General features: G+C 37.9%; 1 protein-coding gene across 1 annotated transcript in view; it reads right to left on the bottom strand.

The window, feature by feature from the left end:
• MALRD1 (MAM and LDL receptor class A domain containing 1) overlaps window positions 1-15,387 on the bottom strand; it is a 143,888-nt gene that overhangs the window by 96,177 nt on the left and 32,324 nt on the right. Inside the window, exons 14-16 of the mRNA XM_040968290.1 lie at window positions 13,368-13,780; window positions 7,242-7,329; window positions 763-939 (exon numbers count right to left, since the gene is read on the bottom strand). Coding sequence (XP_040824224.1) covers window positions 763-939; window positions 7,242-7,329; window positions 13,368-13,780 — 678 coding nt within the window. The remainder of the gene's footprint in view (window positions 1-762; window positions 940-7,241; window positions 7,330-13,367; window positions 13,781-15,387) is intronic.

The following is a 15,387-nucleotide window of genomic DNA, read 5'->3' as shown; positions in this document are numbered from 1 at the left end:
TTGACATGATACATAAGAGTTTGACTATGTTGTCTATAATCTGTGTATTCTGAATCTCACAATCAATAGACTTAAGATATGGAGTGAATTAGCACCCACACATGCACACTTAATAAAGATTGAGAGAAAGAAAAGCAATACAAATATGAATTCCTTTTGATATGATGCATTAACTATTCAAATTCAAGTTAATTTTCCTTCTCAGAATACATGCTGAAAAATTCAATTTTAAATAATGCAATGTATGCTCAGTTAATCTACCAAAGGCCACATAACGGCAGATACCGAAAAACGAAAATGTTCTTGCAATTAGAGAACAGAATGAAGGTCTCATCAGGCTTACATCAGGTTTTTGCATTAAATCTGCATATTAGTTATGTTTTCATGTTACTCATATGTGTGCATTTTGGTAAATTTTGGCACTTTTAATGAGTTAATTAATTTTAAATAATGATGAAGTTTCCTGCCCAAATGGCCCCCATTAGATAATTTAAGAAATCAAGAGAGGAAAATCCATAAAGAAGACTTAGTACTAGTACTTGCAGAGTCAAGTGCATGAAAACAATGGTTCTGAATTCAGAACATTCATCTAAATATACTTACATGTGGGTTGGCATTACTTAAAAATACATATTTATTAGAATCAGAAACAGCTGTTAGGATAGGAGATTGTTCCAAGCTAAATAGAAAATAAATAATCATGACATTAGGCTGTGCTACCCAAAGATTATATTTTCGTATCTATTTTAGGGATTCACCTACCACAGGATGATTCATCAGATTCGTCAGGGCAGTCATTTCTAAAATCACATCTCTGAATGTTTTTAACACAGTGGCCATCAGACATGCAGACAAATTCATTGTCTGTGCAGTTGTGTGGAGGTAAAGTTACTGGAATTGAAGTTTCTGGTGGAGATGGAAGGTCCGCTGGCAAAGTCCCTTGATGAGAAATAAAACAGAGGCACAATTCAGCAGGCTTTCCATTTCTTTAGAGATCACAAACAATGAAGTTCTCTAAGTATGCTGTTCATTAACTATTATGAGGAACAATTTATAGTATCGACTAATATGCTCACCTATTTTATGTAATATGTATGTACATATATATGTACATGTATATATATAATCAATTCTAAGTATGTTAAAAAATACCAAAACTGAAAATAGTCTTTGAAATTATACAAATAGGTAAAAGTGCAAAAAGAGTCGCTGAAAAACTAGTTAGAGCTTACCACATAAATAGGAGGCCCAAGGAGAAGCCTTGGGAGAAAAGCAGGCATCAAGGGAGTGACAGATCTGCACATTAAGAACCGAAGTTGGAACCAGTGATTAAGCTGCTGCCTATATCCCGGGCATCCCAAATGAGTGCCAGTTTAACTCCAGATTGTAGCACTTCAGATCCAATTCACTGGTAACGCACTTGAGAAAAGAAGGGAGAAATGTCCTGCATAACTGGACGCCAACACTCATATGGGAGACCTGGAAGGAGTTCCTGGCTCCTGGCTTCAGCCCAGTCCAACCCTAACCTCTATGACCAGTAGATGAAAGATTTTTTTTTTCTCTCTCATCCTCTGTCTCTGTAATTCTGCCTTTCAAATACACAAATCATTATAGACAATTTAAAAAGAGGAAGCAAAGCAAAGCTTCCAGTGTTATAAAGCAGCAGGGAAATGCCAGAGCATCCATCTGCTGCTTTTTCTCTCCAGTTCCCAGCTAGGAAGGGCAGTGCAAGATGGCTCAGAGGCTTGGGCTCCTACCACCAACAGGGACATTCAACTGGAATTGAAGGCCCCTCACTTCAGCCAGGTCCAGACCAAGCAATTGCAGTCACTTGGGGAACGAAACTGAGGATAGAAAATATCTCTATGGCTCTCATTCTGCTCTTCAAATAAACCAAATTAAAACTCCTTAAGAAACAATTGAAAGTCTGAGTAATGCCAGCTCATCAGGTAAAAACACTTTGTTCTCCACTGCTATAAAAAAAGTAATAATTCATCATTCATATGAACACACATGTAAAGTTCAAAAGATCAGGAGAGACACAAACTAGAAGTTTTCATGTAAAAGTTTACACAACTAATTTTTTATTTTCCAAACTTATAAAACCAAGAAGAGAAATTGAGAGGATTAACTTACATAATAAATTATTCAATAAACATATTGATAACATTCATGTAATACATGCACCATTTTTTAAGATTTATTTTACTTTTGTCAGAATGTCAGATATACAGAGAAGTGGATAGAAAGAAAGATCTTCTGTTCACTGATTCACTATGCAAGTGGCTGCAACAGCTGGAGCTGAGCCAATCCGAAGCCAGGAGCCCACAGCCTCTTCCAGGTCTCCCATACGGATGCAGGGGCCCAAGGCTTTGGGCCATCCCCAATTGCTTTCCCAGGCCACAAGCAGGGAGCTGGATGGGAAGTGGGCCACCAGGATTAGAACCGGCACCCATATGGGATCCTGATGTGTACAAGGCAAGGACTTCAGCTGGTAGGTCAGGCCCAAATACACCATTTCTAACACAGAATTACTTAAGACAAGTATATAAGGCAATCACATATATCTTTCACTCTGGTGCCATGAATTAAGGTTATAATCAAGAGGACAGTACTGTGATACAGCATGTTAAGCCACTGGCTGCAATGCTGATATGCCATGAGGGAACCAGTTCAAGTCCTGACTGCTCCAGCCCCCTGCAAATGGTCTAGGAAAAGCAGTAAGAACAGCCTAAGTGTTTGGACCCCGTACTCCTGTAGGATACCTGGATGAAAATCCTGACTTCTGACTCCTCACATCAGCTTGGCATAGCCCTGGACATTGGAGCCATTTGGGGAGTGAACCAACAAACAGAAGATCTCACATGGAATCAAATAGAATAGATAATGAGCAGGTCTTAAAAGAGCCATGTTAATACCAACTGAGGATATTGAACTAAATTTTAAAATTGTAATGAAATACCAAGATACAGCATTTCTACTTCAAGAAATATTTTTTTTCTGGTATTGGTGTGGAGGATGATTTAGCAGTGGCTTTGAAATAGGAAATCAGAACAATAATTTCTTTAATTCAGGCAATTATATGTGTCTCTACTTCCAAATCCAAGATGGACTTGTAATGAAAATATTAAATATATCTTGACAATAGAATGCCAGACTCTGCAATTGTCCATACCTACAATGTCAGGATATAATTAAAGAGCAGAATGATGAACTTATGACTGTTTATGAAGGACTACAATTGTAATAATATAGGGGAAATCAGTGAGGGGAGGGAATTTAGGGAGGAGAGCGGGTAAATCCCAGAGCCTGTGGAACTGTATCCTCTCCTCTCTTCTCCTCTCCTCTCCTCTCCTCTCCTCTCCTCTCCTCTGTGTGTGAGAGAGTGTGCAATTTACACACAAAGTCTAAATTTAATGCAAATGTTAAATATATAATGAGATCTAAATTATTATATCAAATGCATAAATGTTGAGAAAGAAAAAAGCAGGGTTTGAGTAGGTGTTTGGTATAATGGTTACGACACTGTGATACCTGCACCTCAGATAGATAAATAACTTTTTTAACTTGTAAAAATTAATAAACATTTGTGATTCAAAAGCTTCCCAGTCAAGACAACACTGTCTTGAACTAGGGTCCTGACAGAAGCAATAGAAATTAAAGAGCAGATGCAAACAATATTTTGGAATTGTGAGCTCCAAACAAAAGAAGTCATACATGCCTGCAATTTCAAGCCTGGGTTGTTGAAGATTTACATCATTAAACATAACAAGCAAGGCACAGGCAAAGAGAGGCTGCTTTTGAAGTAACAACCAGCAGAGGCTTAACAGACTGCACCACAGTTATAGCCCCATCTATGTGAGTATTAATTTTTGTTTGTCAGCCAAGAAGGAAAAATGCTTCGGATAAACAGTTAATATTAAAAGTAAATCAATGTTTGTGAGTACACCTACAAATCTCATCTCAGCTACACTGATGCTGTGAGGAAATGTTCACAGCCATCAACGGCAATATTTTTATGTCAAATCTAACCTGTTTTATGTTTCAGTTTATGGTACCATTACATCTTTTTCTTTCAAAAGTTGAACCAGAAAATTGGGGCAAGTAGTCAGTAACTGATGGCACATCTCTCTCTATGCCTCTGGGAGCTCTTCCATATCCACCTTGAACTGTCACCACAGAACAGGCGTAGCAGGAAAACTGGACAGCAGCACTTCAGTGGTGACTCGTGTTCCCTTTTCGTGTCTTTATCTTGTTCTCTTACTCACAGTGACTTTTTAGTTTAGGGAGGAAATGTGGGAAAAACTGTGACCATTGAAATTAGAAAAGCTAAAAATACAAGCTCATTTACGTTTTAAGTTTGAAACTCTCATCCAGATGACTTATGCTTTTTAAGTCAGTTCTTCAAACCTGTAAAATGGTAATTGTAGCTTTCTTTGAAGCATAAGTGCATTGGATGAGCCGAACACTGCGGTTAACATTACAGTTAGAAGGAGTCACTGTGCTTTTAGCTGGGTACCCCGGGCTCTTCAAAAACCAGGATAAGAAACCCAGCAACCTACTCAGCATTCAACACCTATTCACCCATGATGGACCACACATTGCTGGGGTCTCTTTTCTTATGATTCTAAAAAAAAATTTGAAAGGCAGAATTACAGAGACAAAGGGTATGTGGATAGATTAGATAGAAATAAACATAGAAATATGATAAAAATATAAATATAAATAAATACATATACAGATATAGAGATAGAGATAGAAATAGCTTTTTACCACTCGCAATGTAGCCCAAGATAGGAGCCAAGAAATTCTTATGAATCTATCACGTAGGTTCAAGCAATTTTCTACTGCTTTCCCACAAGCGGGGAGCTGGGCCAGAAGTGGAACAGCCAATCTTGATTTGGCACCCATATCGGATGTCTGTGTCACACCACTGGGAATTAATTCACTACATCACAGTATGGATCCCTATCCAGACTCTTATAGAATTATGTGACACAAAAATATATAAGGTTGTCAGTTTTATTGTTGTGAAATAAAGTTGGCCCTAATTTGCAAGGATTGTCTATATCATTTCCTGTTGCTGAGGTCATTGTAGGTGAATACTGCCAAGTCTATTGCTAAGCTTGACCATGTGACTTGCTCTATTCAATGGACAAGAGCAGATATGACACATACTGTGTTCTGATAGCAGCTTTAAATGTGTTTCCTGCTATTGACCACTAAGTGTCTCAGAAAAGGCTTAGTCCCTCAGCTGTGGTCATAGAAAGAAAGGACACAGAGATACAGTTTTAGAGACATAGAGCTATGAAAAAGAAATAATTTAATTTTTCTATTAGTGCTCTATGTCAACCCTTTCATCTGATAACAAGAAATAAATTCTTGTGATTATAAAGCCATCAGGATTTGGCTTTGAACAAAACCTGACACACAGCATACTTATTGTACATAAGTATTATATTTTAATAATAAACTAAAATACATAACAAAATTATGTCTAACATCTAAAAAGGAGCATCTCTGCATATATCTACCCACCCACCCAAATATATTTATTGGGTATAACTATGTGCCAGATACTGCTTTAGTTGCTGGGGGAAAAAAAGACAGTGAGCAGGGAATATGCAAGTTCTCATGCAACCACTGTTACGAGAGACAATGGAAATTTACTATAAAGATGATATGTATTGCAATGAACATCAGCAGAGGGAACAGCGAGAGAAAATACTAAGGAGACACTGTGTATGTGTGATTTTCAGTAAAAATTTCACAGAAGACTTTGAACAAAAACAACAATAAAGTAAGGAATGGAGCCAACTGGTTTCTGAGGGAAGTGTACTCAGGAGAAGAGAAAGAAAAGTGGAAAAACCCTGGTCAAAAATCCTATAAGCAGTCTTTGGTAGTCAGAAGTGATTTTAGGTACACCAGCAGAACGGAAAAGTCTGTAGGTATGAGAAAGCCAAAAGGCTATTGCAAGATGTGAGACTTCTACACTCAATGAAGTAGAAAGTCATAGGACTAGAGACAGGGTAGCATGATCTTGCATAAGTTTAAAAAGGTCACATGGGCTTCTCTTCTGAGAATAGATTGTGAAGTTTAAAGATGGATGCAGAGAAATTATTTCCAAACAATCCCTGCAGAAAAAAATAGCATCTTGAACCAAAGGGGAAAGCAGTGGAAGTGATGAAAAGAAGTGAGTTCTGGGTAGATCTGAAGCTGGTGATTGGTCAGATTTGCTAATGTAATCAGCTAGAAACAATCTGTCACTGAGTTAAGAAGAGCTAGAGTGTGGCAGGACTGAGAAGCAATGGACAATGATTTTACTTGGAGAGACAATGCTGTCCAGGATTCTGGCTCTTCGCTCGCTGACCTTTCAGAGGAGGGTGTGCTTTCTACAAAGTTCTATGGAAACATTTGTACAGAACAATGATGGTGATCAGTCCTGCTGGAACGCTGAGATGGAGGGAAGGATCAGGCCAGTGCCACAGCAACAGCTGAAAGGACTGGAATGGAACTCTTCAGTGATGCCTGAGAATGGACCAGCACTCCCATGCTGAACAACTTCAAAACAATGGAGCAAAGGTGACAAGATGTCTTCAGTAATTGGGGATGATCAAATGCTGATGCTTCCAAAAAAGGCACTGTGCTACATCTTGACATGTAGTGCTTCCAGCCTGAACAATGGCCACCTTCTAAGGGCTGGAAATAGAGTCAACTGAATTGGTGCACACTGTCCCCAATAATGCTATTTCAAATTGAGCTATTTTCCTTTGGTCAGTTTGAGATCCCTATTAGACATCCCAGTTGTGATGCTGAGCAGGAAATTTGTATCTAAGTGCAAGTTCAGGGGAAAAGATGAAGATGGAGCTATATATTTTGGTAAATATATATTCTTTTTCAATACAAGTAAATCTATTATATACAGAGGGAGTTATTGACAAACACCCTAAAGACTATTCACAGTGTAGCCCAAGAGTAAAGAACACCCTGAAGAGAATCTGTGTCACAGACTGTAATCACTTTGGTTGTTATAATCACTCAAACATAATGGAATCACAGTTCAACTTCATCTATGACTCCCTAGCACATTTGATATAGTGAGATGGAAATACAGCTTATGCAAATCTCTTTACTATGCTTGCAAAAATATTAAAACTAATTAATAGGAAAATATTTTTTAAATCTCTCCATGTTTATAGATATGATTTAGAAATATTCATACATTAACATTTTTCTCTTACCAGGATAGAGAGTACAGTCCATGAAAGACAAATCATCAATTGCAATATCTCCAGTAAAGCCATCTCCCACTGAGGCCTCCACCAAAATCTAAAAGCAATGCGAGAAAATTGTGATCACTGTGAGAGAAATTACGTCATAGAATCTGGGAGTTAGAAATGAATTCAGAAGATATCTAAAGATATTCCTCTTCTGCACCATTAACGAAACACTTCGAAGTCTCTAGAAGCGTTCATATGGCCTCTCTTTGAATGTTTAGTCACAGGAAGCTGTAAGCTTTAAAGGGTCCATTAGACTGACAAATTTATGCTGTTTCTGAAGAGTTTCCGTTTTCTGCCATCTTAGTATATCAGATTACTACGTGTGTGTCCTGTAACTTTCAAACATTTGTTCTAGGTTTGCTTAGTTTTCCTTTGATTCTTCAAGTATCTGAAGGCAAATTATTATTCTGTTTTCACTTATGCCTTTTCCAAAGTTACTAAACATGTCCATTCTTCTAGAAATCTAGTTTATTATCAGCATTACTTGATAAGCTATTCATTTTAAAATCCTAATTTTTTAATCTTTTTAAAATTTAATTAATTTTTAAAAATAATTTTACTTAGTTGATTAGGGTACAAAGCATCAAGGGCTAGAGGAAAGTGGGTAAGAACATTGTTTCCACACTAATATCATTTTTTTCCCTGTATCTGGGGTCAGGGGAGAAGCAAAGTGAAAAGCCCCATCCAGCCTCCCACCCATTCCAGGTCCCTGATGTGAGGCATACTCCAAGGGTCCTGCTCATGCAGTTTTGATAGTCATCAGGTCTGAATTGCTTTTTAAAAAATTGCTTGAAGGGTGTAAGGAGAGCTAGAGCCAGAGAGGAAAACCTCCCAACTGTTGCTTCACCATGTAAGATGTCCACAATCGGGGCTAGGCAAAGTTGGAAATCAGGAGCGCATACTGGTGAGCATGAGAACCAGAACTGGGAGCAGACCTGGCTAGACAGGCAGTGGCACTCACTGGCATAAGTGAGGGATGGAAGGTGGAGCCAGTTGGGTTGAGTTGCCCAATGATATCTGTAAGAGCTGAGTAGGGTGTGGGACAGGACAGACCAGTACCCTGCACATGCTGGCAGGCACAGGAACCAGGGTTGGGGACTGGCCCAGTTGGGGATTTTTGATGATCGCTCTGACTAGGCTGCAGCTCCCCCTGGTGTACATGAGAGCTGAGTGTGTGATGGGCAGGATTGGGCTAGGCCATAGCACCCATTGGTGTATATAGGAAACAGGGCCAGAAATAGATATGACCTGATTGAAACTATCAGTATGTGTGTGGGCTGATGTGGCTGACAGAATGAGCTGGACCCCATGCTGGTGGGTACACATAAGAGTCAGATTAGGATCACCTCAGACAATATTGAAGGGGAGGCAACCTTCCAAACTCCTTTTATGAGGTCAACATCACATTACTACCAAAACCAGACAGAGACACAATAGAGAAAGGTATAGACCAATATCCTTGATTAACATTGACAATAAAATTTTCAACAAAATATTAGCCAACAGCATGTAACAATACCTCAGACAGATCATCTACCCAGATCAGGTGGGATTTATCCCTGCCATACAGGGATGGTTTAACATATGCAAATCTAGAAATATGATACACTACATGAAGAAATTGAAGAACAAAAATCATATGATAATCTCAATAGATTCAGAGAAAGCATTTGATAAAATCAAACACCACTTCATGCTAAAAACACTAAGCAAGATTGGCATAGAAAGAACATTCTACAACATAATCAAAGCAATTTATAAAAAAAACTCAACATCACATCCTAATAAATGGAAAAGGATTGGAAGCATTCCCACTAAGATCTGGAACTAGACAAGGATGTCCATTATCACTACTGTTATTTAACATAGCACTGAAAGTCCTCACCAGAGCCATTAATCTAGAAAAAGAAATTAAAGGAATTCAAATTGGAAAAGAGGAAGTTAAACTGTCTCTGCAGATGGATGATTCTACACATAGAAGAACCAATAGATTCAACAAAGAGATTGCCCAAACTCATAAATGAGTTTGGTAAAGTGGCAGAGTACAAAATAAATGAATGCGAATCAATGGTCTGAGTACACACAAACAACTCCAGGACTAAAAAAGAATTTGTCAGTATCATTCCTTTCAAAATAACAAAGAAGACACTTAAATACCCTGGAATAACCCTAATTAAAGATATGGAAGATTTCTACGAGGAAAATTACAAAACATTGAAGAAAAGAAAATTCATTTGGAAGTCTTCAATCCTAAAGACTCCCAAGGATAAAGTAACTTTTCCTTTGAAGGTAAGCGAGGGTAATGAGACCTGGTAGGTTGGAGGAGAGGGACCAGATAATCTTTATGGACAAGACTGATATACCAAACTTCTTTAAATCCTGTGTAGTACTTGTAATCACTGAACAATGCTAACCACCAAACACCAGTCTATGCAAAAGCTAAGGCTTGGGGCTTGTCTAGCAGGATCATATCCTATTACCTGACATGATGATGAATCAGGAGACAGGTCACATTAGGCAAGGCCATGACATTAACTAGCACATGAGAGAACCATAATCCAGGGGTAGATTCTGGGGGGGATGTGTGAGCCAAACACCATGGAAATACTAGCCCCACTGGTTAGCTCCGGTAACAATGAAACAAATAAACCAGTTAACAAATGAGTGAAGAAAATGAGCAAACATTTTTCAAAGGAACAAATCCAAATGACTAACACACATATGAAAAAATGCTCAAGCTCCCTAGTAATAAGGGTCATTCAAATAAAAACCACACTGAGGTGCCACTTAACCCCAGTGAGAATGGCCTACCCACAGAAAGCTACCAATAACACCTGCTGGCAAGGATGTGAGGAAAAATGTACCCTATTCCAATGCTGGTGGGACTGTAGACTGGTGAAACTACTGTTGAAGTAAGTGTAGAGAATACTCAGGCAAATGAAAATTCACCTACCATATGACCCAGTTATCTCACTCCTTGGAATACATCCAAAAGAAATAATACATACACACGAGAAAGCAACCTGCACCCCTGTATTCACTGCAGCACAATCAACATTTATAAAAACATGGAAACAATCTAGATACCCATTGAGGGAGGACTGGGTAAACAAACTATGGTACATCTGCTCTATAGAATACTATTCAGCTATTAAAAATAATGAAATTTTATCTTTTGTAACCATAGGTTCCAACTGGAAACCGTTATGCTCAGTGAAATGAGCCAATCCCAAAAGGACAAATATCATATGTTTGCTCTAATATATAACAACTTCCATCAAAAATCCGAAACAAAACAAAAAGACAAATACTCATTTGTAATCTCTCAAATGAAGGATATAATAGAGACCAGATTACCAGGAATCAAACAAAATCAACAGAATACATCTCTACTACTACATCAAAGTAGGCCCCCAGTGAAACTTTAAAATACACAGGCTACAAAATATTAAACTTTCTATCATTGCCTATACAAACAATGTCATGACCCACATAAACAGCAGAAAGCTGGAGTCAAGACTATACTTGATAGACTGTTTTACTACAAAACACAAAGGACAATGAGGTGGGTGAGAGGAAGGAGGTCCTATGCCTGCAAAATTTTAAAATGGAAAATAAGAATGTTTAAATAATGACCAAATAGGCAAACGGAGACTCTAAGATGAGCTATGTCAGCCAGGGGATTCTGGAGAGATTTCATTGTGCTCGGAATGACAAGATTGGCTGCAATTCAGAACTGTTAACTATCAAAACCATTTCAGCAGGACCCTCAGAGTATGCCCCACATTGGGGACCCTGGGATGGGTGGGAAGCTGGGTGAGGCTTCTCCCTTTATCAGCCCCCACTTCCCCCAGATACATAATAATAATAATAATAATAATAATAATGTGAAAACAATGGTCTTACCCACTTTCCTGTAGCCCTTGACCCTTTGTGCCCTAATTAGCTATGTAAAGATTATCAAATAAAAATAATTAATTTTAAAAAAGCCCATATAGGATGCTAGTGGCACTGTAAAGGCTTAGCTCTCTGTGCCATGGAACCAGCAACCCAGATAAATAATTTTAAAGCTTTTAAAACTTCCATCAATTATACTTTATGAAATTGGCTAATCCTTACTAGATCCCATTCAGAGCAACATAAATCACAGTGACTTCAGATGACATTTTGCTATTACGGGAGCTATGAATCCAACAAAACATCAGTAAGACATGAAATACTGACAAATGACAAATATGATGTATTGTGTAAAGAACAGATATTTACCATAATGAAGTTAATTATGATGGGTTATTTTAATACTTATGTAAATTTGTGGCATACTTACTAGAAATCTGGCCAACATGATGCAGAACTAGTCAAATTTGATTGGGCAGAGGAAAGAACATCTGAGTTAAAATACAAAACCTTGGAAACAACCAAATCAGACAAAAAAGATGAAGAAGAAAATAAGAAAATTTAAAAATCGTGTTCAATAATTATGGGATGCTATCAAGCAATCAAGCTTATATAGTTTTGGAGTTCCTGAAGGTATAGAAAGAAGGAAATACATTCAATGAAATGATAACAGTAAGCTTCCATAATATGAAGAAAGAAGGGGACATTCAAATACAGGAAGCATATGGAACTCTTAACAGGAATGGTCAGAAATAATCTTAACCACCACAAAGAAAAGACCCTACAGTGTAAATGAGACAAATGTAAGATTGTGTTCGGAAATTCCTAATTAGGCCAAGAGCTGATTTCTCTCCAGAAACCCTACAACTTACTTAGCTGAGAATGGAAACACTTTTTCCAGGTCCTAAAAGAAACTGCCAGCCCAGAATAATACCCAGCAAAACTCTCTTTTATAAATAAAGGCAAAATAAAGACCTCACAAAATAAACAGAAAAGGAAAGGATTTGCTACCATCCATCCAGCCTAAAATGATGCTTTATAATGTTACTACACTCAGAATGAGAAAATGATAATCACCATAATGAAAGTATGTGAAGGTAGAAAATCTCCATGTAAAAGGACTAAGGAAGTCCAAAACAAACAATAGGACCATTTATGGGAAAAACAAGGTCGTTAACTTTCAGTAATAACCCTGAATCTAAATGGCCTGGACTCGCCAATAAGAAGATACAGGTTGGCAAAATGGATAAAAAAAAATACATTTGTACTTCTGCCAACAAAAACCATACTTACTAACAAAGGTCATCAGAGACTGAAACTGAAAGGATGGAAAAGGTGTTCCCTGCTACCAGAAAGGAAAAATGAGCAGATGGAGCCATATTAAGGTCAGACTTTAACACAAAAATTATTTTAAAAGAGAGAGAGACAAAGAAGAAGATTAAATAATGATTAAGGTATCAACCCAACAATGTAAGGGCACCTGGCTATAAAGACAATTGTTAGTGATATAAAGGGAGGCAGAGACTCCAAAAATAATAGTGCCTTCAATACCCCACTTTCATCAATGGACAAATCAACTAGACAAAAATGTAACAAAAAAGAACAGAACTAATCTATGTATCAAATGGATCTAACTGATACCTACAGAGCATTTCACCCCTCAGGTTCAGAATCCACAATCTTTTCATCAGAGCATGTAATATATCCTAGGACAGAACATTTATTTGTTGAGCCATAAGGCAAATGTCAGCAAATTTTTTAAAAATCTATCATATGTCAATTATATATCAATAAAACTGTGATAAAAAAGCAGAGTTGAATTGATACCTTTTATGCCACGATTTGCTGAGTCTTAAATGACAATGCCAAACATGAGAGCTTGGTTGATTATTTCAACCTATAAATTTTGGTATCACAAATAATTAAAATTGGCATGACCAGCAGTTCTTCCCACATGATCATCTTCAGGGAGTCTAAGCATACATTTTTGGGAATAGTCAAGGATGAAAGCATTTTTAAAAGCTTGGGAACACCCTTAACTAAGTGATAAATGCACATCACAGTAATTCGAATCAAAGTCAATGCCTGTAATTCAAGAATAGATTGATCTTTAGGGGTCACTAAGTATGTGTTCATATAGAGACATTCTGAGGCTTTTCAAATAAACATTATGAAGGCAATTACCCATACCTGAAAAGGCTGCTTGCTGGAAATGGAGAGGTTTTTCCTGATCCAATTGTTGCCTTGATTTCCAAATATCTGCCACAGTAGGTCTCCCTTTGTGTTACTCCAGATCCTCTGGTAAATGGCCAGTCTATATACGTGCTTTCCAAACATGTGGTAGTGAAAGCGGAAGGTGCATCCCTCTTTACCAGTCACATTCAAGACAGGGCTGAGTAAAACCGCTTTGTTTTCAAACATCTGTGGCTCTGAAGATTCTATGTATAGGTAGTAACCTTTGGCTGTGCCCAGAGTATTATCCTTCATTGGCCCTGTATTAAGTGTTGGAGTTGAACCCTGGTTCCTGGTCCAATCAAAGTCATCTTCTGTACCTTGTTCCCAGTTACAAAGTCCTTCTTCAAAGTTACACTGTAGTTCAGGTGCTGAAATGGCATTAAATAACAGCCAAAGGTAATTAAAAATATCAAACACAAAATAAAACACTAGTTTATAATTGCTAATTTCTAATGTAAACCATTTAGCTTTAAAACACAATACTAAGGTAAAGTCTTAAGAAGTGAGTAAATGTGGCATGATGGTTTTTGCCACTGCCTGCACACAAGCTCCCATTTGAGTCTAAGCTGCTCCACTTTCATTTCTGCTCCCTACTATTGCACCTAGGAAAGCAGAAGAAAACAGATCAAGCACTTGGGACCATGAACTCCTGTGAAGTTCCAAGCTCCTGACTTCAGCCTATAGCAGCCCTGGCCATTGTGGTCAAAACCATATTGAGGATATCTCTATTTCCCCGTCTTTGTAACTCTTTCAAAAATAAATACAAAAATCTTGTTTTTAAAAAGTGAGTAACTTGGGCCTGGTGAGGTGCCATGCCAGGCTAATCTTCCATTTGTGGTGCCAGCATCCCAAATGAACACTGGTTTGTGTCCTGGCAGCTTCACTTTTGATTCAGTTTCCTGCTGACAGCCTGGGGAAAAGTAGTGGATGGATGGTCCAAGGCCTTTGGCCCCTATACCCACTTGGAACACCTAGAAGAAGCTCCTGGCTCCCAGCTTCGGACCAGCTCAGCTCTGGACATTGCAACCATTGGAGGAGAGAAACAGTAGATGAAAGATTTCTCTCTCTTAGTTTTTCCTCTTTGTAACTTTTCAAGTGAATATTTTCAAGTAAATATAAACATTTTTTAAAAGCAGATGCATGAGGCTTTACCACAGTTAAGTGCAAAAAACTGCAAGACCCTCACAATCATCTAGAATCACAAATGTTTTGTGAATTCAAGCCAGAAAATCAGGACTTGACTTTGACACCCACTTTGGATTCTCTACTGCTTAGAACCAAAATATCATCAGACAGTCCTCCTAAACACCCAAGCTTTATTCCTCAGCTGCACTACTATCACTGTGACCCACTGTCCAGCACACTCCTGTGCAATCTGACAATAACTTTGAATGGATCCCCTACATCCATTCTCCTCTAATGATTGTATACTCTATCCACAGTGACCTTCTAAAATGTATGCATTTTACTATAATGTCCTTCTTGAAACCCTTCAAATGTAAGAAAATTTCTGTGACTCTGGTCTCTCCCACATCTTCCTCTGTAGCTTGTTCCTTCTTTACCCTTCTTTTCTCCTTTTCAATCATAGTCTTTGTCATTTGTCTCTTAGTCCCCATCAGAGTTTTTAGACAGATGTTTTGATTTATTTTTCATAACCCAACTAAATCATTGCGTCTAGAAAGTTTAGTGCCAGGATCACATAAAGTCATAGCATTCCTGTTTGTAGTTCCTCTCAAAACTACTATATCTAATTCCTCATTAACCAACAGAAAATCAATTTGTTTAAGTAGACTGTAGTCTCCCTGCAGCCAGAGGCTCTGTAACTGTTACCGTTGTATTCTTAGTATCTAGTTACTAAATCTTCTTCACAAAGCTAATAGTCTGACAATTGAACTAACAACACGTAATATTCATCAGCTTTGAAATTATACTGTGCTGTTGGCTTCAACAGATAAACATGTATAATTGATAAAGG

Source organism: Ochotona curzoniae, unplaced genomic scaffold (assembly GCF_017591425.1).
Source record: "Ochotona curzoniae isolate NIBS_2020 unplaced genomic scaffold, NIBS_Ocur_1.0 scaffold_4683, whole genome shotgun sequence".
In the NCBI taxonomy this organism is placed as follows: Eukaryota; Metazoa; Chordata; class Mammalia; order Lagomorpha; family Ochotonidae; genus Ochotona; species Ochotona curzoniae.
Note: the sequence above shows the minus strand (reverse complement) of the source record. Positions and strands in the feature narration are given on the sequence as shown.